The sequence below is a fragment of the Oncorhynchus kisutch genome, linkage group LG5, assembly GCF_002021735.2.
Source record: "Oncorhynchus kisutch isolate 150728-3 linkage group LG5, Okis_V2, whole genome shotgun sequence".
NCBI classification, from domain to species: Eukaryota; Metazoa; Chordata; class Actinopteri; order Salmoniformes; family Salmonidae; genus Oncorhynchus; species Oncorhynchus kisutch.
This window is the reverse complement of record NC_034178.2, coordinates 12,098,159-12,124,337: the sequence shown is the minus strand read 5'-3', so window position 1 is coordinate 12,124,337 and position 26,179 is coordinate 12,098,159. Positions and strand designations below refer to the sequence as shown.

The window sequence follows — 26,179 nt, the reverse complement described above, 5'->3', positions numbered from 1 at the left end:
TAACCTTTATTTATACTTCATTTATTTGCATTGAGATCAAATCTCATTGCAAGAGAGACCTGTTCAGAAGGCCCACCCATTAGCCAGTGTAAATCAGATCAAAAATTGACAGTACACAAACGCACTGCTCTCCTTTTATGTCTTGCTCGTTTCCCTGGTCTGTCCCAGAACCTGAAGTTTTTCCTGAGCCCTCCTGTAGCGTCCTGGGGTCAGCTGTCCGAGGTGCTGAGCTGGCAGTTCTCCTCTGTCACCAAGAGGGGACTCAATGAAGAGCAGCTAGGCATGCTGGCCGACAAACTACTGGGTGAGTCATGATGCGGGATTGGCTTTTGTTATGTTATCATACTTCTAATAATGTTATTGGTTGATTTACAAACTCCCTATATTTGGATGATGAGGTAAACATGTTCTAACAGGCCAGAAAGCACAGAGGGATCCTGAGGGCCTTATCCCCTGGACCAAGTTCTGTAAGGTAGGTGACTACAATATATACAGAATACAACATCTTTACAGTTCACAGACAACAATATAGAAGGACCTAGTGATCCATCTAGACATCTGAAGACAAATTGTCTACTGTAGAGTCTCAGTGAGAAGAGCTTTCCCTTCTGGCTGTGGATCGAAGCTATCCTGGATCTCATCAAGAGACATCTGCTGTCCCTGTGGAACGATGGGTGAGTTATTTCATTATCAGTCGGTTGAACATTATCGGAGAGTTGTCAGAATGGTATCTATAGCTTGCCACAACAGACTTCATTCTGTTAGAGCTGCATCTGCAAAATTTCTCAGCACAAAAGCAAACAATTACACTGTTAAGCTCTAATTAGTTGAGGAACGTTCAATTCAGTTCTCTTATGTCGAGGCAGAGTTGCTTTAATAACTGGTCGAGGGATTTGGTAACAACAACATTGAGTCACCTGAATCAACCTGAATCAAGAATCAGTCGATTCTTGTAAAAATGGAAGAAGTCGGTGTTTGTATTCAATAAAAGTTTGTATTAAAGTATGAATTTCAGCAACCCGCTGAAGGACCAGAGTTGTTTTGGACAAACGTACGTGATCAACAAAGAAGAGGATTGTGGACAACAGGAAAAGGAGGACAAAGCACGCCCCCATTCTCATCGATGGGGCTGTAATGGAGCAGGTTGAGAGCTTCAAGTTCCTTGGCGTCCACATCACCAACAAACTAACATGGTCCATGCACACTAAGACAGTCGTGAAGAGGGCACAACAAAACCTAGTCCCCCTCAGGAGACTGAGAAGATTTGGCATGGATCCTCAGATCCTCAAAAGGTTCAACAACTGCACCATCGAGAGCATCCTGACGGGTTGCCTCACTGCCTGGTATGGCAACTGCTCGGCCTCCGACCGCAAGGCACTACAGAGGGTAGTGCGTACGGCCCAGTACATCACCGGTGCTAAGCTTCTTGCCATCCAGAACCTCTATATCAGGCTGTGACTATAATTGAAGTGAATTGTCTTGGTAGATAATGTGGTCTGCATTTGATTGTAAGGAATTCTAGGTCAGGTGAACAAAAGGACTTAAGTTCCTGTATGTTGTTATGGTCACACCATGAGTCGTTAATCATAAGGCATACACCCCCACCCTTCTTACCAGAGAGTTGTTTGTTTCTGTTGGTGCGATGCGTGAAGAAACCGGGTGGCTGTACCAACTCTGACAACGTATCCCGAGTGAGCCATGTTTCCATAAAACAGAGAATGTTACAATCTCTGATGACTCACTGGAAGGCAACTCGTGCTCTAATTTCGTCCACCTTGTTGTCTAGAGATTGGACATTCGCGAGTAATATGCTCGAAAGTGGTGTATGGTGTGCTCGCCTTCTCAGTCTGACCAGTAGGCTGCTCCGTCAGCCTCTCCTGCGGTGACCGCATTGTTTTGGATCGGCCTCTGGGATAAGATCCCACGTCCAGGGTGGAGGTCCGAACAAAAGGATCTGCTTCGGGAAAGTCGTATTCCTGGTCATAATGTTGCTAAGTTGACATCGCTTTTATATCCAAAACTTCTTCCCGGCTATATGAAATAACACTTGAGATTTTCTGGGCTAACGATATAAGAAATAATACATAAAGAAACTAGGGACCTGAAGCAAGCCGACCATCTCTGTTGGCGCCATCAGCTCTTGTATGATGGTGCCAACAGAGATGGTCGGCCTGCTTCACAGGACTTGTAAGTAAGCATTTCACTGTAAGGTCTACACCTGTTGTATTCGGCGCATGTGACAAATACAATTTGATTTGATAAAACCAAGATTGAACTCTTTGGCCTGAATGCCAAGCGTCACGTCTGGAGGAAACCTGGCACCGGTGAAGCATGGTGGTGGCAGCATCATGCTGTGGGGATGTTTTTCAGTGGCAGAGACTGGAAGACTAGTCAGGATGGAGAGAAAGATGAACAGAGCAAAGTACAGAGAGATTCTTGATGAATACCTTCTCCAGAGCGCTCAGGACCTAAACCGGAGAGACTGGAGAGACTTGAAAATAGCTGTGCAATGACACTCCCCATTCAACCTGACAGAACTTGAGAGAACAATGGGAGAAACTCCCCAAATACAGGTGTGCCAAGCTTGTAGCATCATACCCAAGAAGACTCCAGGCTGTAATCGCTTCCAACGGTGCTTCAGCAAAGTACTGAGTAAAGGGTCTGAATACAGTTTTTTATTTGTAATCATTTCTAATAACCTGTTTCTGCTTTGTCATTATTATTTAAAAACAATTTTTTATGAAACTTTATTTAACCTGGCAAGTCAGTTAAGAACACATTCTTATTTACAATGACTGCCTACCAGGGAACAGGGGGTTAACTGCCTTGTTCAGGGGCAGAACGACAGATTTTTACCTTGTCAGATCAGGGATTCGATCCAGCAACCTTTCTGTTACTAGCCCAATGCTCTAACCACTAGGCTACCTGCCACCCCATAATGAGGTAGATTGATGAGGGAAAAAAACTATTTAATCCATTATAGTATAAGGCTTTAACGTAACAATGTGGAAAAAGTCCAGGGGTTTGAATACTTTCCAAATGCACTGTACATTTACAGAATTGTTTAACAATGTGAATTTCCCCTGTCAAATAAACATAATAAAAAGTGAAGAAATGTTGTTTATTCTCTTGTTCTCTCCCACTACAGTTGCATCCTGGGCTTTGTGAGTAAGGAGAGGGAGAAGGCCATGCTGACTGGGAAGTGTCCAGGCACGTTCCTTCTGCGCTTCAGTGAGAGTAGCAGAGACGGAGCCATCACATTCACTTGGGTGGAACACGACCTATACGGTGAGTCTGTGAAAACACACACACACACAGCGGCCCTGTAGCCAATTACAATTAAAAGGTTGATATATTTTGGTGTGTGTTTTGCAGATAAGCCTGTATTCCATGCAGTGGAGCCCTACACCAAGAAGGAGCTGTCTGCCGTCTCTCTGCCTGACATCATCCGAACCTACAAGGTGATGGCAGCTGAGAACATCCCAGAGAACCCACTCCGTTTCCTCTACCCAGACATCCCCAAAGACAAGTCCTTCGGGAAGTACTACACCAGGGCCTCTGAGGGTAAGCAGCCAGCGACCCTCTTTGTTTCAATCCCCTGAATATTATAATAAATAGTATATGCCATTTAGCAGACGCTTTTATCCAAACCGACTTAGTCATACGTGTTACTTATGGGTGGTCCCGAAATAAAGAAGCATTACTGAAATCTACTTCCATTGTCCCACAAAGAGTGGCTGAAAATTCTTCTCTCTTCAGTTTGCTCCTGAATCATGCACCTTGGTAGCAATAGTGTTAATTTTGATTTACACAAAGCCCCTGTAAGGATCCGGATGTCTGTTTGGTAGACCATTGGGGTTGTGTTTTATGGCCAACCTCTGAATCATTTTTCTCTGTATAGCGTTGAACGACCATAGGAGTTGGCTATAAACCACAAACAGATCTGGGACAAGTGGTCTTTATATCACTGTTCCACCATTATGTTTTCTTTTTCAGCATCGGAGCCCATGGATGTGGAGGGTTCCAGCGTCACAGGATACATGAAGACAGAACTCATATCAGTGTCCGAAGTGTAAGTCTAGAGTACCCTTCATAATACTCAATATTCATTTCGTTAAAGGTGAAGATGCCATAAATACTGTATTTGTATTTTCGACTATAGTCTGGTTTGAGTATGATTTGACAATCTGACTTAACTGTTGTTTTCACAATGTGTTCTAGTCACCCGTCCAGACTGCAAGACAACATGATGCCCATGTCGCCAGACGTGTTTGGAGAGCTGAAGAGGAGCGTTGCACCAGTGCTTCAGTGTTGGAGTAGTCCTAAGGATATTGATGCTGTGGTGAGTCAAACTTCCCCTCTGGTGTTTAAAAAAAGTTGATTCTATTCAATTGCAGTCTGATGCCAAACACTAAGAATTGATGAACAATGCCATCATTTGCGAATAAGTCTCTTGCATTTCTCGTCCATTATTGTTCTTTATCATACTACTTGCCTCAGGCGTCTGATCTCAGAGAGTTTTTAGCTGAAGACTTTCAGGTATTGTGAATGGTGCCCCTTTCTCCGAAAAAGCATGTCTTTGCTAGTAATAACAGGCTGTGGGTGACGTTTCAATTGTGCAAAATAATCACTGCTGCTGGCAAACCGTACCTACTGTAGTAACTTATAGTACTACGTGCAGTACAACTGTTTTGTGTTTTCAGCATGGGGCTCATGTATGCATGATTGTCTGTAGTCTGCTACATTTCCTGACCAGTAGGCAACATCCTCTAAAAAATGCTTTAATCCCTTGAGATTGAATTTGTAATACGCACATTCATTCCAATGTCATCATGATGGCATTTATTTTGTCCCTCTGAGCAATGGTAGTTTTGCATCCATTAAAGACATTTTGCTCATATTGACGTTTTTATCATCCTCTGTAGATGACACCTGACTTGGACTGCAACTGAGCCAACAGACATGTGGGACCAGATCTTTTAGTCCAGGAAATGTTTTATACTGAAGCCTATTTCATTCTCATCCTTTACTCTCCTTGAGCTTCAGTAGTCACGTTTCAGAACAAATACTTTTGTACCGAGTCAGTTTAGAAATATACATTATATATTACACTTTACTGAACTGGAAATAATTCATAATTTTGTGATATGTATAAACTTAAAGCACTTAACTACATTGCCTTTAGAAGGTATTCCCACATTTTGTTGTGTAACAGCCTGAATATAAAATTTATTAAATTGATATTTTGTGTTACTGGTTTACACACCCTATCCTGTAATCTCAAAGTGGAATTGTTTTTACAAATGAATTAAAAATTTAAAACTGAAATGTCTTGAGTCAATAAGAATTCAACCCCTTTGTTTTGGCAAGCCTAAATAAGTTCAGGAGTAAAAATGTGCATAATAACAGTTGAAGTGAATATCAACCAGATTCAACCACAAATGTAACGATGTACACTGAGAGTCGGGAAAGCATGTTCAGGGAGTGAATACATTTGAATAAATAAATGAATAAATAAATGAACAAAACACGACCAGCACACCGACATGAAACAAACAATGACGACTGGGGAAGAAACCAAAGGGATGACATATAGGGCAGGTAATCAAGGAGGTGATGGAGCCCAGGTGAGTGTCGTTATGCACGTAATGCTGGTGACAGGTGTGCCCCATAACGAGCAGCCTGGTGACCTAGAGGCCGGAAAGGGAGCACACGTGACAACGAAGACCAGAGATGTTTTCCAATGCCTTGCAAAGAAAGGCAACCTATTGGTAGATAAGTTTTAAAAAATGACATTTGAATATCCCTTTGAGCATAGTGAAGTTATTAATTACACTTTGGATGGCGTATCAATACACCTAGTCACTACACTAAGTCCTTTCTAACTCGGAGAGGAAGGAAACTGCTCAGGGATTTCAATGTGAGGGCAATGAGGATTTTAAAACAGATTTTAATGGCTGTGATAGGAGAACTGAGGATGGATCAACACCATTGTAGTTACTCTACTATACTAATCTAAATGACAGCCAAAAGAAGGAAGCTTGTACAGAATAAAAAATATTCCTGTTTGCAATAAAGTAGAACTGCAAAGAAAATGGCAAAGAAATTAACTTTTTGTCCTGAATACAAAGTGTAATGTTTGGGGCAAATCCAACATGACACATCACTGAGTACCACTCTTCATATTTTCAAGCATGGTGATGTCTGCATCATGTTATGGGTGTGCTTGTCATCGGCAAGGAGTAGGGAGTTTTACCAAGACAGCATTGAATGTTCCTGAGTGACCTAGTTACCGTTTAGACTGAAAATAATTAGGTTGACCTGCACCTACACAGATGAACAATATAAACACTCATACATATTATGCTTCTTGTGCAACAGGGACTGGGGAGACAAATCCAATGAAAGCAAACACTGAACACTTGAGTTATTCAATATGCGTTATTCAATAGCAATATCATATTCATTCATCAAATCACAAGTAGGTTGACTTTAATACAGGAAGCATTAACTAACAATGACCAAGAATGCAACTAGAGGGAGGCACAGATCACGAGTGGTAGCAAATGCTTATGTCCCTATACAACAAGCCAGAGCAGAGGTCACCATCGAAAGTGTCTGTCAATTCTGTAGTTCTAGTTTAAACCAAACACCATGCAACTCTAGCAAAACAAAACATTTCATTTCCTTTTTCCTCAAACCAATAAACTACCTCAATATGATTCCCTTTCTTACAATCTTTCATGTTTGGCCCCTAGGACAGACGTAGTCGGCGGCTCTCACATCTTTTTCATTGACTGTGAGAGAAAGTTTTGTCTTCTCGCCTGTATAACAGGATCACTTTGTCATTGTGGGTGTTTACTGTGCTATGAAACCTGGCCTTTGTTGCCATCAAAACAAGTCTCTCAGGGTATTGTTGGGACTGCGGGTTATGTTAATGTTAGCTCCATGGCTGCTGAGTAAATAAGGGTAGCGCACAATATTTTGACCATAAGATAAAGTTCCTTGTTTGTGTCACCATAATTCTTGTAAATCTTCAAAGGAAAACTTAATTTGCCCAACAGTTTGCTTCAATGGATTATTATCAGTTTCACAGATTATTAAAATACAATTGAAAGCAAGTTTATTCAATGGGTTTATACACATTACAATGTCAAATACATGAATGTTGTAGATTGTTATTGGGTCAAGGTAATTCAGAAAATCATGGCTGAATTTCACTATGAGAGTGAAGTGTGTTACTCTTACTCTTCAGTGCCTCTTGTGGCGATGCCCATGGCCTTCTCTAAGCCCATGGCCTTCTCCATGACCATGACCACTACCATGACCATGGTGGTCTCTACCACCAGGGCTGTGTCTGCCTCCATGGTTACCACTGCCTCTGTGGTCTGGGGGGGGGTAGCAACCCTCTGGAGGACCATGGTCTCATCTCCCCCGGAGTGGTGGACTTTATCCCCAGGAGGACAGGCCCCTGTCTACAGTATAATGCATGTCATAGCTCTGGGGCATCTGTCAGAAAACGTTTTGCAACCATACTTAAATGAGACACTTATGGGTGTCCTGGCATTTTGAAATGCTGTTTTACAGTATGCCAGTAGGGTGGTATGTGTGTATAAGCAGTTGGCACTTTCACGTCTGCTCCCGCCCTTCCCCTCCCTGGCGCTTGAGGGCGCCAGGCTGCCCTGCATCACACACTCCTTCCATCTATTACGCACACCTGCCTCCCCTCGTCACGCGCATCAGCGATATTGGACTCACCTGGACTCATTCATCACCTGTTTATTTCCTCCCCTATATTTGTCAGTTCCCCAGCTCTGTTCCCTGTTGCTGCATTGATTGTTTTTTGTCGGTGTTACCTGTTTGCTGACACTGTTCCTGTCTCGTTCCATGTCCGTTCTATATTAAATGTTTCACTCCCCGTACCTGCTTCGTCTCTCCAGCGTCATTCATATGACAGGCACAAAACAAAATGTTCCACAGTCATTTATGCATGTCCGGTGTCTGCCCTCAAGCAAATAAACAACTGCATAGAAGTCACTCAGGTATGCTTGCAAAGTTGCAATGCAAAGTCCATAGACAGGGACTCTGTTCATGGTTTCAGTCACTGTAAAACCGTCCCTCATACAGTACCTGGAGGTCAGACTTGCAGGCCACGTTTCCGTAGATCACCATTTCCTTTAGACCAGGTCACAGCAGGTTGACTCTTTCAGCCAGAGACAGTGGGACCACCACGGCCTGATTCAGACCCTCCTGCATGGCAGCTTCCCTCCTGCGGCAGGAACAGGGGTAGGGGTAATGGGAAGGCAGGAGTAGGGAGGAATAGGGGAAGAGGCAGGTCAGAAGCAAGACCAGGGTAGGGGCAGTGGCAGGATTAGGCGTGGGGATAGGTATAAGGTGTAGGAAAGAGGAAGCGCAGAGAGGTGAGATAGATTTGGAGCATGACAAGACTACACCATGACTACAAGACTACACCTTACGTACTGTTAGACTAGATGAGCTGGCAGTAAAGGAACTACAGTAAATCAGTCTTCTTTGGGAAAGCCTGCTTTATGTGGTTACAGGGATGGGCCAGGTTGCTTGCCAGGTAAAAGGAGGTGGCGTGTGAAGACAGGTGACAGCGGGATACTGAAGAATGTACAGTAATGAGTTTCCATAGATGTCAACCTGAAGTAAAGCTGGTTTAAAATAGTTCCAACGTGTTGCGCTGTTTGTGTGTGTGTGTGGTGTGTGTGTGTGTGTGTGTGTGTGTGTGTGTGTGTGTGTGTGTGTGTGTGTGTGTGTGTGTGTGTGTGTGTGTGTGTGTGTGTGTGTGTGTGTGTGTGTGTGTGTGTGTGTGTGTGTGTGTGTTTAATTACACATCTACTTTACTGACATGCTTCTCTGACATCTTGGATTCGACAGAAGTGCCATATATTGTAGCATGGCAATCACCTTTTGACTTCATCTGATGTGTTCCTTGGCATCTTCAATGCAGCCTGAAAACGAGAAAGTTAAACCTTATAAAACCGGAGTAACTGCATACAGTGTCAGCAAAGCCTATACAAGCCACATTTATTCTCACATCACAGTTAAACGCGTAGTGTAATACCATCAGCCTTCAACAAAATTCAACAAATGCATCACCACAACCTGTGGTGAAAATGCTACAAACGATGACTAGTATGTGAGGCTAGATGGAAGTGATTCATTGACAGGTTCATTGGCAGAGTCAAAAAGATCTAGAAAGTTGTACTAAACTCTTCTTTGTTCCTTGAAGGTTATATCGACACTCCTTTTCCACTAAAAGATTACATTCCACTACATTTTCATAGCAAAGCCACAAGACAGCAAACATCAAGATCATACCTTGGTTCGAACCTCCAAAGTAAGCATTTACAAGAAACAACAACAGCTTTTATCACTCGTTCTTCACCTGAACTTTTATGATCAGAAGAAATATCATATTTTGTATGACTCTCTGCTTAGCTAAAAGGCTGGGCAGGGTCGCATCAGGTTGTGTCGCAACGAGCAGCAGGTAGCCCAGCAGTTACTGCGTTGGGGCAGTATTCGAAAGGTCGCTGGTTCGAATGCCCGGGCCGACAAGGTGAAAAATCTGTCGATGTGCCCTTGAGCAAGGGCACTTAAACCTAATTTGTTCCAGGGGCTCCGTATTACTATGGCTGACCCTGTAAAACAACACATTTCACTGCACCTATCCGGTGTATGTGACAATAAAACATGTATTTTGTCCCAAAAAAATTCTTAGCCTGGAATCCAATCTGAATATGCTCTGAAACGGAGTAAAGTGAAACAATAGTGAAAAATATTCCGTTAGGATTTCAGTCTAGTTTTTCCTGGTATAGTTCCTGCTTTCCCTAGCCCGGTTAACCCAGACTGAAGGTTTCAATCTGGTTTAACCATGATATGTTTCCCTCTCACCATATAGCGACTGAACGCCTTGGAGTCTGCGTCCACCATGACCAGCAGTTCATTCATGGCCTGATGGAAGGGAGGGATGAGTCTCCTCATGTTGTTGTCCAGGCTATCAAACTGCCTCTTCCCATACGTCATCTGACCCACCATGGCTCCCAGAGCAGCCCCCTGAAATACACACACACACACACACACACACCTTTGACTCCTCCTTGTATTGTACATACTTTATATTGGTTTATTCCTATGTGCTGGGCAAGGTCATACAGGGAATATAGTAATCTACATGATATTAAAGATGGTTGTACCATTGCAGCGATGGCTCCAGAGACTGACCCTCCTCCCGGAGCAGCGGTTCTGGCGCCCACGCTGCGGACAAACTGCTGCAGAGACAGAGACACCAAACGCTTGTCCTCCTCAGTCCTCTCCACCATGTACCTAGAGTCACAACCATAGAAATTGTTTTGAATGACTAGAATGGAAAAGTCCCATAGGCCATGGATATAGTGCACTCATTGGCACTCACTCTATGATTCTCTCTTTGGGGACGAATGGCCCAAGTGAATCAAGCCCAAGTTTACTGATGACCAGGCGGACTTTGTGCTCCTCCTCCACAATGAAGAGCCTGTCTCTCTGGATGTAGAAGTCAGCACAGTCCAGCACGGCTCTCAGAGGTATGAGGCCTACAATCTCAGAGCCCACCACTGGCAGGTTCAGGTCCTGGGGAGAAGAGGAAGGAAGGAGAGGTGTCAAATTGGCTCACCTTGTTGACATTATTAGCTGCCCTTATGTCACTGGTTCAAACCACCAGATCAGTGAGAGGGTTTTGTACAATAATGCTGTGCTGTTTTCAGGTGCGGTTGTTGTTGTTGTGGTCGTGGTAGTTCCTTACCTTGGCCGCACTGCAGATCTCTTCGTAAACAGTGTGGACGGGCATCAGCTCAAAGTCCAGGATGTTGGTGGACACCTGGGCTATGTTCGCCTCTTCCAGGTACCATCCCATTCCCTGCACCTTCTTCATCAGACCCGGCTATAATACAAATCAATCATGTTACTCTCTTTGGAAGCAGACAAGGCATATGACTCAAAAATAGATGTTTATTAGTTCAGCGTCAGTTATAAAGAAGAGGAAAACAATAATGTATTGTAAAAATGAGAGGAATCTCTTCCAAAGCCAAAGTAGCCGTGTGTCATTCATCTCTGACATTGGGCGATCAAGACCGACAGTAGCGAAGCCTACCCTACCTGGTCTTTGCTTCTGCCTTTTTCCCGGATATCTAGTGCGATCCGATGGGCTTGTTCCTTGGTGCTGAGGAGGTTAATGTTGTAGGCAACCAGGAATTTGCGAGCCCCTGCTACTGTAGCTCCCCAGGAGGCCACGAAGGTGGCAGGGCCATAGTCAGGAGCCCACTCTGTCCTCTTCAACTGAGAACAATAGACACATCGGCATCATTTAGTGCTTTCCAACCCCCTTTAAACATTGTGTGTTTGAGCTACAGACTTTTTTTATTTATTTTTTACATTGGATTCGTCTATTTCTTCCACATCAGCCAATTCCAAACATTAGCCTGGGGGTTGAGCAGTGTTAATGAGACAAAGGCGGATCCAGAAAATGGTTATTCTCACAAAAACATCTGTAAAGTCTGAACGGTTTGAGCTACAAACTAATATGACCCCAGTATGAAAAGCTAAGACTCTCATGAGCTTTGCTCTATGACGCTCACAAGCCACACAAGAGTCATTAGAAAGGTAAGGGATCTTCTAGATAGAAAATCATACACAGTTATTGCACATTGTGTATAATACTGTAAAAAGCTCACATAGTTGCTGTCACAAACACCAAACTCCACATTGTTGTCACTGACTAATTATTCATTTCCCACTGAGCAAACAATCTGTACTTGCAGCATTCTTATAAAAAAACGTTTTTATCACGTTTTTGCTTGGTGGACCTTATTTTTTATTGACATTTATTGACAATAAAACTCATGAATGCAACTGTTTATGTCAACCTGTTTTGTGTTCCACGTGTATCCCTGGTTGTCTTGAAAACAAAATTGTAAAACACTTCAATGTGAGGATATAGAGTTGAAGTCGGAAGTTTACATACAGTTAGGTTGGAGTCATTAAAACTCGTCCTTCAACCACTCCACACATTTCTTGCTAACAAACTATAGTTTTGGCAATTCGGTTAGAACATCTACTTAGTTCATGACACAAGTAATTTTTCCAACAATTGTTTACAGACAGATTATTTCACTTAAAATTCACTGTATCACAATTCCAGTGGGTCAAAAGCTTACATACACTAAGTTGACTGTGGCTTTAAACAGCTTGGAAAATTCCAGACAATGATGTCATGGCTTTAGAAGCTTCTTATAGGCTAATTGACATAATTTGAGTCAATTGGAGGTGTACCTGTGGATGAATTTCAAGGCCTACCTTCAAACTCTTTGCTTGACATCATGGGAAAATCTAAAGAAATCAGCCAAGACCTCAGAAAAATAATTATAGACCTCCACAAGTCTGATTCATCCTTGGGAGCAATTTCCAAACGGCAGAAGGTACCACGTTCATCTGTACAAACAATAGTACGCAACTATAAACACCATGGGACCACGCAGCCGTCATATCGCTCAGGAAGGAGATGCGTTCTGTCTCCTAGAGATGAATGTACTTTGGTGAGAAAAATGCAAATCAATCCCAGAACAACAGCAAAGGAACTTGTGAAGATGCTGGAGGAAACAGGTACAAAAGTATCTATATCCACAGTAAAACGATTCCTATATCGACGTAACCTGAAAGGCCACTTAGCAAGGAAGAAGCCACTGCTCCAAAACCGCCATAAAAAAAGCCAGACTACGGTTTGCAACTGCACATGGGGACAAAGATCATACTTTTTTGAGAAATGTCCTCTGGTCTGCTGAAACGAAAATAGAACTGTTTGGCCATAATGACCATCGTTATGTTTGAAGGAAAAAGGGCGAGGCTTGCAAGCCGAAGAACACCATCCCAACCATGGAGGGAGAACTTGCACAATTGATGGCTGACGAAAAACTGGTTGTGGGGGTGCTTTGCTGCAGGAGGGACTGGTGCAATTCAGAGATAGATGGCATCATGAAGAAAGAAAATGATGTGGATATATTGAAGCAACATCTCAAGACATCAGTCAGGAAGTTGAAGCTTGGTCGCAAATGCGTCTTCCAAATGGACAATGACTCCAAGAATACTTCCAAAGTTGTGGCAAAAGGTATTTAAGACAACAAAGTCAAAGTATTGGAATGGCCATCAGAAAGCCCTGACGCAACCTGCCATTGGAACACAGTAGTGATGGTTGCTGATAATGGGCCTCAGTACGCCTATGTAGATATTCCATAAAAAATCTGCCGTTTCCAGCTACAATAGTAATTTACAACATTAACAATGTCTACACTGTATTTCTGATCAATTTGATGTTATTTTAATGGACAAAAAAATGTACTTTTCTTTCAAAAAGAAGGAAATTTCTAAGTGACCCCAAACTTTGAATGGTAGAGTAACTGTTTGACTAAGTCATGTGAGTGGTCAACAGTTTCTCTCTCTTTTTTAGCTCTTACTCTCCATCTCCTACCTGAGTGTTTGGTCCCATATGAGTGGGAAGGCAGGGCGAGCCTACGAAGCTGTAGACTGTACGGTTGGTGGAGGATCCAGGGTCCACGTCGAGCAGACTGCATCCCTCCGTGCTGGAAATGGCCTCCGCTATTGCATCAATCACCTGGAAGCAAGTCACATGGACTCTTAAAACATTTTCAGAAAACATTTTGTTTGTATCTCGAGATCACATTCAGGATTGAGATTATTCTGTAAAATCGTTTGGAATTGGCTTGTTTGTTTGCTTAGGTATTCACAGTCTCCATGAGCCCCCCTTGATTCATAAATATAAATATGTAAATGTAGAAAAATGTAAAATATTGTTTTTATTGGTAATCAAGATCGATGTTTCAGACAGAAAGTCTTCTTACATGACCAATATAAAGCTACCATGTGTATTGTGTTAATCACACCAGACTACTACTAACAGTTTCCTTCTGCTATGCCAACAGGTAATCCACTTTCTGTATCTCCCATGCCTACTCACCTTTTTGTTCCGGCCCTCTGAGAAGTTGGGCACACACTCCACCAGCTTAGCCATGATGCGTAATAATCACAGAGTCGGTTAATCCGAGACAAGGAATAAGACCAATTTAAGGCATACGTTTATTCCCCCTTTCTCTCTGCTCCACGAGCACACACCAACCCATCAAGTCTGTCTTTTCATCCCCAAACGGGACATTTAAGCAGTCTGTCCATCTGTAACACTGGTTGAATCATTAACTTGCTCTATTGTCCTCTTATCTAGGGCAGCTGGCAGTGATTCCCAGGCTGCTCTAGTCTAATATTTACCAGGACCTGGTGCGGATGGTGCCAGCCTCCCATGAAACATTCACAGACACAAATCCCTGATTCACCATAGGTTAGACTTAAATACTGGAGCACCAGATGCGAAGGGTGAAGGAATAAATCCAGTATGATCAAAGGAAGTATCCAAGCTGACAGACGGATAGCTGGTGAACTCTCCACTCTAGCTGTTACCTCTGCGTTCTCACCAGAGCCATAGTAAACACTTGGCTAAGTCCCATTAGATGATATCTCAGGATCAGAGATGGCAATTTCAATAATTATGATTGAAATGTGAAGTGGTGCACAGATCTAGCCCCACCGCTGCATTACGATATTGCATTCATTGTGTATTCATCTCTTGTATTTATGGTATGCAGAGTTTCTGAACATTTTGGTACCAGTAACACTGTTTCCTAAATAGTACACAAAATATGCACCATCACCAATATGATTAGTTAAATCTGAATCAAAGAGCTCCATGTTGGTTATTATTAGCTATGGCAGTAGTGACTCTTTTATAGCCTCTGTGACCTTTGATCCAAAGGATTAAACAGTCTATAATGGTCAAACATACTCAGCAGTCAGCATTGATCTAGGTGATCAAAGCATTACTCAGCTAAGTAGCAGTCAAGCAGGCCGATTCTTATTACCCACATTGACAGGTCAACTAGTTTGTTTTTATACAAGATGTATCCTACTGCTTTGGTCTTGTTACGCTGAAGATGCAACCACTGAGGCTATAGGCTGTGCTATCCAGCCCAGTGTTTCTGAAACCTGTTTCTGTGCTAGGGACTGTGTTCTAGCCAACTGTTGAAGGATTAACTAACATCAATTAATGAACACCTGTCTATGGTTGCATCACATCATCCTCCCCCAAAACAAACAAATACAGTTGGCTGGACTGGTTAATGAGTAATGCTACAGAGGGGATCTGGATGGATTGAGCTGCTTTTTTAGAACTGGGCACTAAACAGATAAATATGTAAGCGTTTATTGGTGCAGTGGAACACTCCTCCTACTACCTGGTCCTATTGGCATACATTAACTTCAATGCCTATGAATAAAAACAGATAATTGTTGAAATAAAATGAAAGTCTAACTCCTTGTTTCACTCTGTGATCAACTCAAACTTTAGTTGCTCAATATGTAGGATGCAGATCATCCGAAAAAGGGTGTTCATGTTATGTACACACTTCACAATTGTGAGTATAAATCAAATGAATAGTATCAAAAACTACCACTCTGTTATTATCAATGTAGCTAAGGTTTATATTTATGCATGTAGTAATGGGAGTCAAAACGCACAAAAATGACAACCATGAAATACACCAGTAGATGTAAAGTACTCCACAAATTCCTATATAATTAGATAAGAGGTAGCATATCGAAAATATGAATTTCATTATATTGGCCGTGTTGGAGAGCTTCAAATCCATGAAGCATTGTAGGTCAAATGTGACTTTTTTCAAATGTAACCTTTATTTAACTAGGCAAGTCACTTAATTAAGAACACATTCTTATTTACAATGACGGCCTACACCAGCCAAACCCTAAACAGGAAAACTCTGGGACAATTGTGCGCCACCATATGACTCCCAAACACGGCCGGTTGTGATACAGCCTGGAATCGAAACAGGGTCTGTAGTGACGCCACTAGCACTGAGATGCAGTGCCTTAGACCGCTGCGCCACTCGGGATCCCGACTGATTGAATTATCTACAAATAATAATCATAATAATCATTATTTGTAGATCTGTCATTCGGGAGTCGCCCACTGTCGGCTGCAATGTCGAACAAGTGCATAATATTGAAGGTCCAAAACAGAAAAAGGCGGAAATAGTCACGAAACTTTCCCCGCGGATCACTTGAGGCACGTCTGAGTTGAAAGGTTGAACGCAGTTGCGCTCTCGCGAGATTCGTTGCCTGTTTTCACAACAGAAACATATTTTTATATTTTACGAAACGTTTTTCTAAAATATCCAAGCGCTGCATAGAATGCTGGCTACAGGAGCAGTAAGTACACAAACGATATTGCTAGCTTGCAAGCGTTATCTAGCTAGGTTAACAAGAGCTTACACAAGGCTTTTTTTTTTTTTTTTTTTTTTGCTAGCACAAGGCCAGTTACTGTCCTGACTTTGGCCAGTAGAGTTGCTATTAGCTAGCTAATGCTAAACGTGTTACAAAGATGTTTCGAAAACCTCTTGTGGTAAACTGTTTGGATAATACATGCATTTGAATGAGCTAGTTATGGTAGCTAACTATGGTGGCGAACTATTTGGGAGAAAGTTACTGTATCCATGACAGTAACGTGAATTGACATATTGTTGTTGACAGTTGTTAGCTACCGTACGGTAGCCAGCCAGCTAGCTCCCTAGCTAACTCATTCATTCATGCAGGTGGCTAGAAACCCATTGCTAGCCAAGTTGTTAATTCAAACACTATGTCAATTTAGCTCAATGTGTCCACCTCTCCTGTAAAACAGGCTGTAACCACGGCTCTGGCCCAAGTGGATAGGGAAAAGATCTACCAGTGGATCAACGAGCTGTCCAGCCCAGAGACCCGCGAGAATGCCCTGCTCGAGCTCAGTAAAAAACGGGAGTCCGTGCCAGATTTGGCTCCAATGCTATGGCACTCCTGTGGGACTATAGCTGCTCTCCTGCAGGTAAGATTGTGGACGACACTAACTGGCCAGTCTCCAGCAAGATGGAGCATGGTTTTCCTCTGTGAGTGTGACTCTAAACTTGATGATGACCCGCTTCATACTCTTTCATAAATAGGAAATAGTCAACATCTACCCCTCAATAAACCCCCCAACCCTCACCGCTCACCAGTCCAACAGAGTATGCAATGCATTAGCACTTCTGCAATGCGTGGCCTCTCATCCAGAGACAAGGTGGGTCCCTTGATTTCTCTCTCATCATGATTGAATTGAACAGTGCACTTATCCAAAACAGTCAGAGTATTTTCTTCTATATGATGTGAAATGTGTAACTTATGTACTGTTGTTTTTCACAGATCAGCATTTCTGGCAGCACACATTCCTCTATTCCTGTACCCCTTCTTACACACTGTCAGCAAAACACGACCATTTGAGTACCTCCGACTCACCAGCCTAGGAGTCATCGGTAAATATCCTTTATATCATTTTTGTGCTTATATTGCTATGATGCCTTGTCTCTGTCTTTTCTTCTCTCTATCTCACTCTCTGATGTTGTCATTGCCTAAGTAATTAAATTATCCAACTACTTTGACAATACAGTATGTGTCATGTATGTTTCTCTATAACTTGTTCCTGTTTGATTGGCAGGTGCCTTGGTCAAAACAGATGAGCAGGAAGTGATCAACTTCCTGTTGACGACAGAAATCATTCCCCTGTGCCTTCGCATAATGGAGTCTGGCAGTGAGCTTTCCAAAACGGTATCTCTCTCGCTGTAGCGCTCTGGTTCTGTAGCTCTCTCTCTATGTAGCTCTCTCTCTCTCTGTAGCTCTCTCTCTCTCTGTAGCTCGCTCTCTCTGTAGCTCTCTCTCTCTCTGTAGCTCTCTCTCTCTCTGTAGCTCTCTCTCTCTCTCTCTGTAGCTCTCTCTCTCTCTCTGTAGCTCTCTCTGTTAGAGGTCGACCGATTATGATTTTTCAATGCAGATACCGATTATTGAAGGACCAAAAAGCCGATACCAATTAATCGGCCGATTATTTATTTATTTATTTTTTACATGTTTTTTTATTTGTAATAATGACAATTACAACAATACTGAATGAACACTTATTTTAACTTAATATAATACATCAATAAAATCAATTTAGCCTCAAATAAATAATGAAACATTTTCAATTTGGTTTAAATAATGCAAAAGCAAAGTGTTGGAGAATAAATTAAAAGTGCAATATGTGCCATGTAAAAAAACGTAGGTTTAAGTTCCTTGCTCAGAACATGAGAACATATGAAAGCTGGTGGTTGCTTTTAACATGAGTCTTCAATATTCCCAGGTAAGACGTTTTAGGTTGTAGTTATTATAGGAATTATAGGACTATTTCTCTCTCTACCATTTGTATTTCATATACAGTGGGGCAAAAAAGTATTTAGTCAGCCACCAATTGTGCAAGTTCTCCGACTTAAAAAGATGAGAGGCCTGTAATTTTCATCATAGGTACACTTAAACTATGACAGACAAAATGAGAGAAAAAAAATCCAGAAAATCACATTGTAGTATTTTTCATGAATTTATTTGCCCCTCGCCCCTACCTGGGCTCGAACCAGGAACACATCGACAACAGCCACCCTCGAAGCAGCGTTACCCATGCAGAGCAAGGGGAACAACTACTCCAAGTCTCAGAGCGAGTGACGTTTGAAACACTATTAGCGCGCACCCCACTAACTAGCTAGCAATTTCACATCGGTTACATCAGCCTAATCTCGGGAGTTGATAGGCTTGAAGTCATAAACAGCGCAATGTTTGAAGCATTGCGAATAGCTGCTTTCCTTAAACTCACTAAAGTGCTGTTTGAATGAATGCTTACGAGCCTGCTGGTGCCTCCATCGCTCAGTCAGACTGCTCTATCAAATCATAGACTTAATTATAACATTATAACACACAGAAATACAAGCCTTAGGTAATTAATATGGTAGAATCCGGAAACTATCATCTCGAAAACAAAACGTTTATTCTTTCAGTGAAATACGGAACCGTAACGTATTTTATCTAACGGGTGGCAACCCTAAGTCTAAATATTGCTATTACATTGCACAACCTTCAATGTAATGTCATAATTCCGTAAAATTCTGGCAAATTAGTTCGTAACGAGCCAGTCGGCCCAAACTGTTGCATATACCCTGACTGCGTGCAATGAACGCAAGAGAAGTGACACAATTTCACCTGGCTAATATTGCCTGCTAACCTGAATTTCTTTTAGCTAAATATGCAGGTTTAAAAAATATACTTCTGTGTATTGATTTTAAGAAAGGCGTTGATGTTTATGGTTAGGTACGATTGTGCTTTTTTTGCAAATGCGCTTTTGTTAAATCATCCCCCGTTTGTCAAAGTTGGCTGTCTTTGTTAGGAAGAAATAGTCTTCACACAGTTCGCAACGAGCAAGGCGGCCCAAACTGCTGCATATACCCTGACTCTGTTGCAAGAGAAGTGACACAATATTCCTAGTTAAAATAAATTCATGTTAGCAGGCAATATTAAGTAAATATGCAGATTCAAAAATATATACTTGTGTATTGATTTTAAGAAAGGCATTGATGTTTATGGTTAGGTACATGTTGAAGCAACAACAGTCCTTTTTCGTGAATGCGCACCGCATCGATTATATGCAACGCAGGACACGCTAGATAAACTAGTAATATCATCAACCATGTGTAGTTAACTAGTGATTTTGATTGATTGTCTTTTATAAGAAGTTTAATGCTAGCTAGCAACTTACCTTGGCTTCTTACTGCATTCGCGTAACAGGCAGGCTCCTCGTGGATGCAGTGTAAGGCAGGTGGTTAGAGCGTTGGACTAGTTAACCGTAAGGTTGCAAAATTAAATCCCCGAGCTGACAAGGTAAAAATCTGTCGTTCTGCCCCTGAACAAGGCAGTTAACCCACCGTTCCTAGGCCGTCATTGAAAATAAGAATGTGTTCTTAACTGACTTGTCAAGTTAAATGAAGGTGTAAAAAAAAAAGGTGTCCAAAAATACCGATTTCTGATTGTAATGAAAACTTGAAATCGGCCCTAATTAATCGGCCATTCCGATTAATCGGTCGACCTCTAGCTCATAGCCTGTCTTCTCATGAGAGCCAGGTCTGCCTACGGCAGCCTTTCTCAATAGCAAGGCTCTGCTCACTGAGTCTGTACATAGTCAAAGCTTTCCTTAAGTTTGGGTCAGTCAGTCTTTTTTAGGGCCAACTAGCATTCTAGTTTGCTCTGTTTTTTTGTTAAATACCTGACACATTGGAAATAATTATCTTTGTTTTCTCATGATTTGGTTGGGTCTAATTGTGTTGCTGGCCTGGGGCTCTGTGGGGTCTGTTTGTGTTTGTGAGCAGAGCCCCAGGTGATGGCTTTGTTATGGAAGGTTTGGGAACCTCTTCCTTTTAGGTGGTTGTATAATTGAACAGCTCTTTTCTGGATTTTGATAATTTGCAGGTATTGGCCTAAATCTGCTCTGCATGCATTATTTGGTGTTTTATGTTGTACAAGGAGGATATTTTTTTGCAGAATTCTGCATGCAGTCTCAATTTGGTGTTTGTCCAATTTTGTAAATTCTTGGTGGGTGAGCGGACCCCAGACCTCACAGCCATAAAGGGCAATGGGTTCTATAACTGATTCAAGTATTTTTTTAGCCAGATCCTAATTGGTATGTCGAATTTTACTTTCCTTTTGATGGCATAGAATTCCCTTCTTGCCTTGTCTCTCAGATCGTCTCCAGCTTTGTGGAAGTTACCTGTGGTGCTGATGTTTAGGCCAAGGTATGTATCGTTTTTTTGTGTTCTAGGGCAACTGTGTCTAGATGGAATTTGTATTTGTGGTCCTGGTGACTGTACCTTTTTTGAGAGACCATTATTTTGGTCTTACTGAGATTTACTGTCCGGGCCCAGGTCTGGCAGAATCTGTGCAGAAGATCTATGTGCTGCTGTAGGCCTTCCTTGGTTGGTGACAGAAGCACCAGATCATCAGCAAACAGTAGACATTTGACTTCAGATTCTAGTAGGGTGAGGCAGACTGTTCTAGTGCCCTCGCCAATTCGTTGATATATATGTTGAAAAGGGTGGGGCTTAAGCTGCGTCCCTGTCTCACCCCACGGCCCTGTGGGAAGAAATGTTTTTTTTGGGGGGGCCTATTTTAACCGCACAATTTTTGTTTGTGTACATGGATTTTATAATGTCGTATGTTTTTCCCCCAACACCACCTCATGCCAAGTTGAGTCGAAGGTTTCGAAGGCAACAAAGCATGGGAAGACTTTGCCTTTGTTTTGGTTTGTTTGTCAATTAGGGTGTGCAGGGTGAATACGTGGTCTGTCGTACGATAATTTGGTAAAAAGACAATTTGACATTTTCTCAGTCCATTGTTTTCACTGAGGAAATGTATGAGTCTGCTGTTAATGATAAATATATAGGATTTTCTCAAGGTTGCTGTTGACGCATATCCCACTGTAGTTTTTGGGGTCAAATTTGTCTCCACTTTTGTGGATTGGGGTGATCAGTCCTTGGTTCCAAATATTGGACAGATGCCAGCGCTAAGGTTGATGTTAAAGGGTTTTAGTATAGCCAATTGGAATTTGTCTGTATATTTGATCATTTCATTGAGGATACTATCAACACCACAGGCCTATTTGGGTTGGAGGGTTTTTATTTTGTCCTGTAGTTCATTCAAGGTAATTTGAGAATCCAGTGGGTTCTGGTTGTCTTTTAATAGTTGATTATAAGATTTGATCATGTATATGTTTTTGTTGTTCTTTGTTATAGAGTCAAATAGATTGGAGAAGTGGTTTACCCATACATCTCCATTTTGGATAAATAATTCTTAGTGTTGTTTGTTTAGCATTTTCCAATTTTCCCAGAAGTGGTTAGTCTTCAATTACGTTGAGCTGATCTCTGTCTCTCGCACGCTCTCTCTCTGTCGTTCTCTCTGTCTCTAAAGATAAATGTATTTCAACTAGGGATGCACGATTTATCGGTGAACATATCGAAATCGGCCAATATTAGCTACAATGCCAATATCGGCATCACCCCGATGTCTAGTTTAACGCCGACGTTAAAAACCGATGTCAAAGCTACCGTGCACACATATATAACGTAGGTACATGACGTAATAACACCACGTACAATTTTGCGCTACACGTGCAACACAGCATTCCTAAGCTAGCCCGCAATGTCTACTGTGTGGATCGAGCAGTCAATTGAAAGAGTAAGACAATTTCAGCGAGACAACTCAAAGGCGAAATCCATTAAAGCCAAGATAATGGCATTCATTGCCCTTGACAATCAACCGTTCTCTGCCGTGGGTGATGTTGGCAATCGCCGACTGGTCGAGCACCGGTACACACTACCAAGTGCGCTATTTTTCAGATGTTGCCCTACCAGAGTTACACAGTAATAGCGTCACTGCTATTAGCTTCACGACATACATACTATGGAATGCTGTTTGGGTCTTTGCGTGTGAAAAAAGATACAGTAGCACTGTCAAATTTGTACAAAAAAAGTCTGCAAACAAGCAAACACTGGCCCCTTACGATTTGTTTACAATACCGCGTTGGTAATAAAGCATAATTTGTTCGACCGCAACTTCTGGGATAGCTAACTTTAGCTTGGTATCTAGCTAGCACCAATACAACCAGCCTGAAAACAATGACCAGTAGAAACTACTATTATTACTATTATTCTTAGCTATGATTTAGCAATCCTTGTGAGTAAGTATTAGCTAGGTTGCCACTTGTTGTTCGCCTATTGAAATTGAACTTCAGTTCATGAAAATAAATAGCTATCTAGCTACTTAACCCTGTTTCCCAAAGCTAACTTTATAAGCAGCCAGTTATGTGTCGTGAAGCTAGCCACCGCAAGGATTAGGCACAATAGTGGAATTTGCAGTTTTCCTTCAATATAAAAGTATGACATTGGCAGTGATGCAAATGAATATAAATTGTATTATGCCATACTTTTATTTTGAAGGCTAACTGCAAAGTCCACTATTGTGGCTAATCCTTATTGTGGTTGGCTTCACATAGATGGGTCTGATCACCATTAATCAAATAAGAACAGTCTCATAAATTAGGGTTATTTTAGATGACACCTAGCTAAATAGTTAGCAAGCTAACTATAGCTACAGAAACAGAATACGTCATGTTATTTGAAACGTCAAATAGTGTTATTTGACGTGTTTCTTTTTTGACACGCAAAGACCCAAACGGCGTTCCATAGAAATCCTTGTTGAGAATGAAACAAGTGAACAACGAAACAGCACAGCAAGTAAGTGAAAGAAAGTGGTTTTGATTATGTTTTACTGGTAATAGGGACCTACGTAAATGCCACCAAAATAACCTTTTGGTCTGTGTGTGTAACCTTTTATTTAACTAGGCAAGTCCGTTAAGAACATTATTATTTACAATGACGGCCTACCCCGGCCAAACCTGGATGACGCTGGGCCAATTGTGCCCCGACCTATGGGACTCCCAAACACGGTCGGATGTAATATAGCCTGGATTCGAACCAGGGATTGTAGTGACGCCTCTTGCACTGAGATGCAGTGGCTTAGACTGCTGCGTCCATGTGTGTGTGTGTTAACTATTTAACTGTACTAGAATGCTTAAAAGGCCGCTAAAAATTTGAATATCGGTTATCAGTATTGTTTTTGTTTTTTTGCATGGAAAATATCAGATAACGGTATCGGCCAAAAATGTCATATCATCACTAATTTCAACCCAAATTTTTTTGTCCGACAGGTAGCAACTTTTATACTACAGAAAATCCTACTTGATGACACAGGGCTGGCATACATTTGCCAAACGTATGAACGCTTCTCCCATGTGGCCATGATACTTGTAAGTTCAAGGTTAACCAATATTCAAAATATTATACTTTTCTAGACACTGGTTGCTTCCTGAATAATTTTTTAAAAAGTTTTTAAAAAAATATATTTTTTGTCTCTCTTTCAGGGCAAAATGGTTCTTCAGCTCTCCAAAGAGCCCTCTGCTCGTCTTTTGAAACATGTTGTCCGCTGTTACCTACGCCTCTCAGACAACTCCAGGTATTGAAATCAACTCTTCGACCCGCTGTTGCTTGTCTCATTTAGCCTGCGTTCATTCCTTCAGTGTTTTTGAAGCAATTTTCAAGGAATTACTAAAAAAACATATTGGGGAAATGATGTTGGGCACTGAAAACAGTGGATGTGGTCATGGTCTTATCTGGATAGATAATAGATTCTGCTGATAGTGACTTACTCACTATCATAACTAACATGACTTTGTTTTTCTCACCTCTGCCCCCACACCAGAGCCCGAGAGGCCCTCCGTCAGTGTCTACCAGACCAGCTTAAAGATACCACGTTTGCCCAGGTCTTGAAAGACGACACCACCACCAAACGCTGGTTGGCACAGCTGGTGAAGAACTTACAGGAAGGCCAAGTCACAGACCCCAGGGGCATCCCTCTGCCCACACAGTAGCTCCTCTCACTTCTCCAGCAGGGTTGCACAATTATGGTAACTTTCCCATGATTCCCAGGTTTACGAAGACTTTCCTGGAATCCGTGTGGAATAATCAGAAAATGTGGGAATTTTCCAAATGGGATTTATGTAAAACCTGGGTATTTTTCCAAAGTTACTGGAATTTTGCAACCCTACTTACCATGCAGCTGCACTGAGTGATACCCACCAGCAAGGACCCAGCTTCCAGAAACAGGAAAAAGCCACCAGTTTGAATGACAGACGGTCTCATAAAGGGCTGCATATTTTGTGAAGAAAGACTATTGAATGAAAGACCTCTACTCAGCCGTTTTCTCACAGTATCTTTCATTCAGATCAAACTGTCTGCCCTATCTCCAGAAGTATATGGATGCGTTTTCACTTGTCCTCAAACTATTAGTTCTATATTTTTTCTCAAGGAAATTTTTCACTAAGTGTTCTGAGATTGAAGTATACGACAGAGTAAAATGTTACACCTTGACGTATGCGGTACTGTTTATGTTGCATACTTTCTCTTGTGTAATAACATATTACAAAGTAACTGCTTTGTAGTTACATGCATGTGTTATAGATATGCACATCTCAAATAGGCTAGTGAATGGAAATCAACTGAAATCCAGCTGCTTCTGTGTTGTGTATATTACAGAGGTTGCTGCAAGGTAAACGTGTTGGCGTGCTTCAGTGTTAACAGATAAGGGACCCCCCCATTTGAGCCTTGGCCCTGTCTATCTATGTGAAACCTGAGCTGCTGCAGTGTATTATTGATGCTCTGGAACCTGAGTAGAGACTCGGTCAAAAAAAAGAAGTTCATGTTCTCAGTGCTAAACTGTAGAGGTAACTCCGGCCTCAACACAGCCTTGTTCTCGGTCAGTGGCAAAGCAGGTAGCCTAGTGGTTAGAGCTTTGGGCCAGTAACCGAAAGGTTGCTCGGTCGAATTCCTGAGCTGACAAGGTATAAGTCTGTCATTCTGCCCGTGAACAAGGCAGTTAACCCCCTGTTCCCTGGTAGGCTGTCATTGTAAATAAGAATTTGTTCTTAACTGACTTGCCTAGTTAAATAAAGGTAAAAAAAAAACATTTGAGTAATGCCTCTTCTCTTTAAACTCTCCTCCTCTGACCTGGCTTATTCATCATTTATAAAAACACTGACCTGATGTGCCAAGTGTGAGTGTACTGCATCTTTGATGAGTACAGTGTCTCCCTTTAGGTAATTGTCCCCTGTTCACTTGGGCTCATTGCAGCAGGTTTAGTTGTCTTTATCTTGAACAAATCCCAAATCATTTCAATGCGTTAACATGTTTAAGTTCTGTTTTATAAGTCATTAAACAGTGTATACAAAATAAACTAAATGATGTGTAGTATACTGTATATACAGTAGAGTAATGCTGGTAACATGGGGTTAGTCATTTATGGAAAAGTATAACCTCAGTTGTTCAGTTTGGGGCACCTACGTAACCTTTCACCTCATTTATGAATGAATAGTACCTTTTTATATTTATCAAAAGAAGACCTAAAATGTGTAGCTGAAGCTTAAAGTAATAACATAGTTTTTGATCTGGGCTGTTGGCTCAGGTACTTGATCTTTGTACAGCTCATTACATTTCAAACTGACTGCCCATTTAACACTCCCTTTGAATGGAAAAAAACTCAACAAAGACGAGGTTGGATGAATGGAGGGGGGGAGAGA

At 41.8% G+C, this 26,179-nt stretch overlaps 3 protein-coding genes across 9 annotated transcripts in view; 2 read left to right on the top strand and 1 right to left on the bottom strand.

Moving 5' to 3' along the window:
* The window catches only part of LOC109890649 (signal transducer and activator of transcription 1-alpha/beta-like), a 42,891-nt gene extending 37,563 nt beyond the window's left edge, over window positions 1-5,328 (top strand). Inside the window, exons 16-24 of one of the 2 annotated variants that reach the window (XM_031824478.1) lie at window positions 169-304; window positions 417-472; window positions 583-674; window positions 3,149-3,288; window positions 3,376-3,564; window positions 3,997-4,072; window positions 4,222-4,342; window positions 4,501-4,539; window positions 4,926-5,241. In XM_031824478.1, the coding sequence (XP_031680338.1) occupies window positions 169-304; window positions 417-472; window positions 583-674; window positions 3,149-3,288; window positions 3,376-3,564; window positions 3,997-4,072; window positions 4,222-4,342; window positions 4,501-4,539; window positions 4,926-4,952 (876 nt within the window). In that variant the 3' untranslated portion in view covers window positions 4,953-5,241. Of the gene's footprint in view, window positions 1-168; window positions 305-416; window positions 473-582; window positions 675-3,148; window positions 3,289-3,375; window positions 3,565-3,996; window positions 4,073-4,221; window positions 4,343-4,500; window positions 4,540-4,925 lie in introns of both variants that reach the window. The other variant, XM_031824479.1, reaches the window with a different exon arrangement.
* The window catches only part of LOC109890646 (formimidoyltransferase-cyclodeaminase-like), a 31,061-nt gene extending 16,824 nt beyond the window's left edge, over window positions 1-14,237 (bottom strand). The window contains exons 1-10 of one of the 3 annotated variants that reach the window (XM_031824480.1): window positions 14,030-14,235; window positions 13,523-13,666; window positions 11,158-11,337; window positions 10,805-10,942; window positions 10,439-10,632; window positions 10,221-10,350; window positions 9,919-10,080; window positions 8,932-8,975; window positions 8,131-8,269; window positions 3,108-3,294 (exon numbers count right to left, since the gene is read on the bottom strand). In XM_031824480.1, coding sequence (XP_031680340.1) covers window positions 8,188-8,269; window positions 8,932-8,975; window positions 9,919-10,080; window positions 10,221-10,350; window positions 10,439-10,632; window positions 10,805-10,942; window positions 11,158-11,337; window positions 13,523-13,666; window positions 14,030-14,083 — 1,128 coding nt within the window. In that variant the 5' untranslated portion in view covers window positions 14,084-14,235 and the 3' untranslated portion in view covers window positions 3,108-3,294; window positions 8,131-8,187. Of the gene's footprint in view, window positions 1-3,107; window positions 3,295-8,130; window positions 8,270-8,872; window positions 8,976-9,918; window positions 10,081-10,220; window positions 10,351-10,438; window positions 10,633-10,804; window positions 10,943-11,157; window positions 11,338-13,522; window positions 13,667-14,029 lie in introns of those variants that run through there. The other 2 variants (XM_031824481.1, XM_031824482.1) reach the window with 2 other exon arrangements.
* A 1,622-nt stretch (window positions 14,238-15,859) lies between these two features.
* LOC109890645 (CCR4-NOT transcription complex subunit 9) lies at window positions 15,860-25,200 on the top strand. Of its 4 annotated transcripts, none has more exons than XM_020482615.2 (8): window positions 15,860-16,344; window positions 16,814-16,993; window positions 17,109-17,224; window positions 17,347-17,456; window positions 17,639-17,748; window positions 23,756-23,854; window positions 23,969-24,060; window positions 24,307-25,200. In XM_020482615.2, the coding sequence occupies exons 1-8, from the start codon at window positions 16,327-16,329 to the stop codon at window positions 24,473-24,475; spliced, it is 894 nt and encodes a 297-aa protein (XP_020338204.1). In that variant the 5' UTR covers window positions 15,860-16,326; the 3' UTR covers window positions 24,476-25,200. The 4 variants fall into 4 exon arrangements, with proteins under 4 accessions (XP_020338204.1, XP_020338203.1, XP_031680337.1 ...); XM_020482614.2 differs by having other exon boundaries at window positions 16,194-16,344; window positions 24,295-25,200; XM_031824477.1 differs by lacking the exon at window positions 15,860-16,344 and adding an exon at window positions 16,502-16,537.
* The last annotated feature ends 979 nt before the right edge of the window (window positions 25,201-26,179 follow it).

Bases quoted from the DNA above. Each gene is read 5' to 3' on its own strand.
- LOC109890645 (XM_031824476.1), top strand. From the start codon at position 16,517: ATGTTTCGAAAACCTCTTGTG. The intron at 17,457-17,638 runs GTAAATATCCTT...TTTGATTGGCAG, and splicing joins CACCAGCCTAGGAGTCATCG to GTGCCTTGGTCAAAACAGAT. The intron at 24,061-24,294 runs GTATTGAAATCA...TTCTCACCTCTG, and splicing joins CGCCTCTCAGACAACTCCAG to CCCCCACACCAGAGCCCGAG.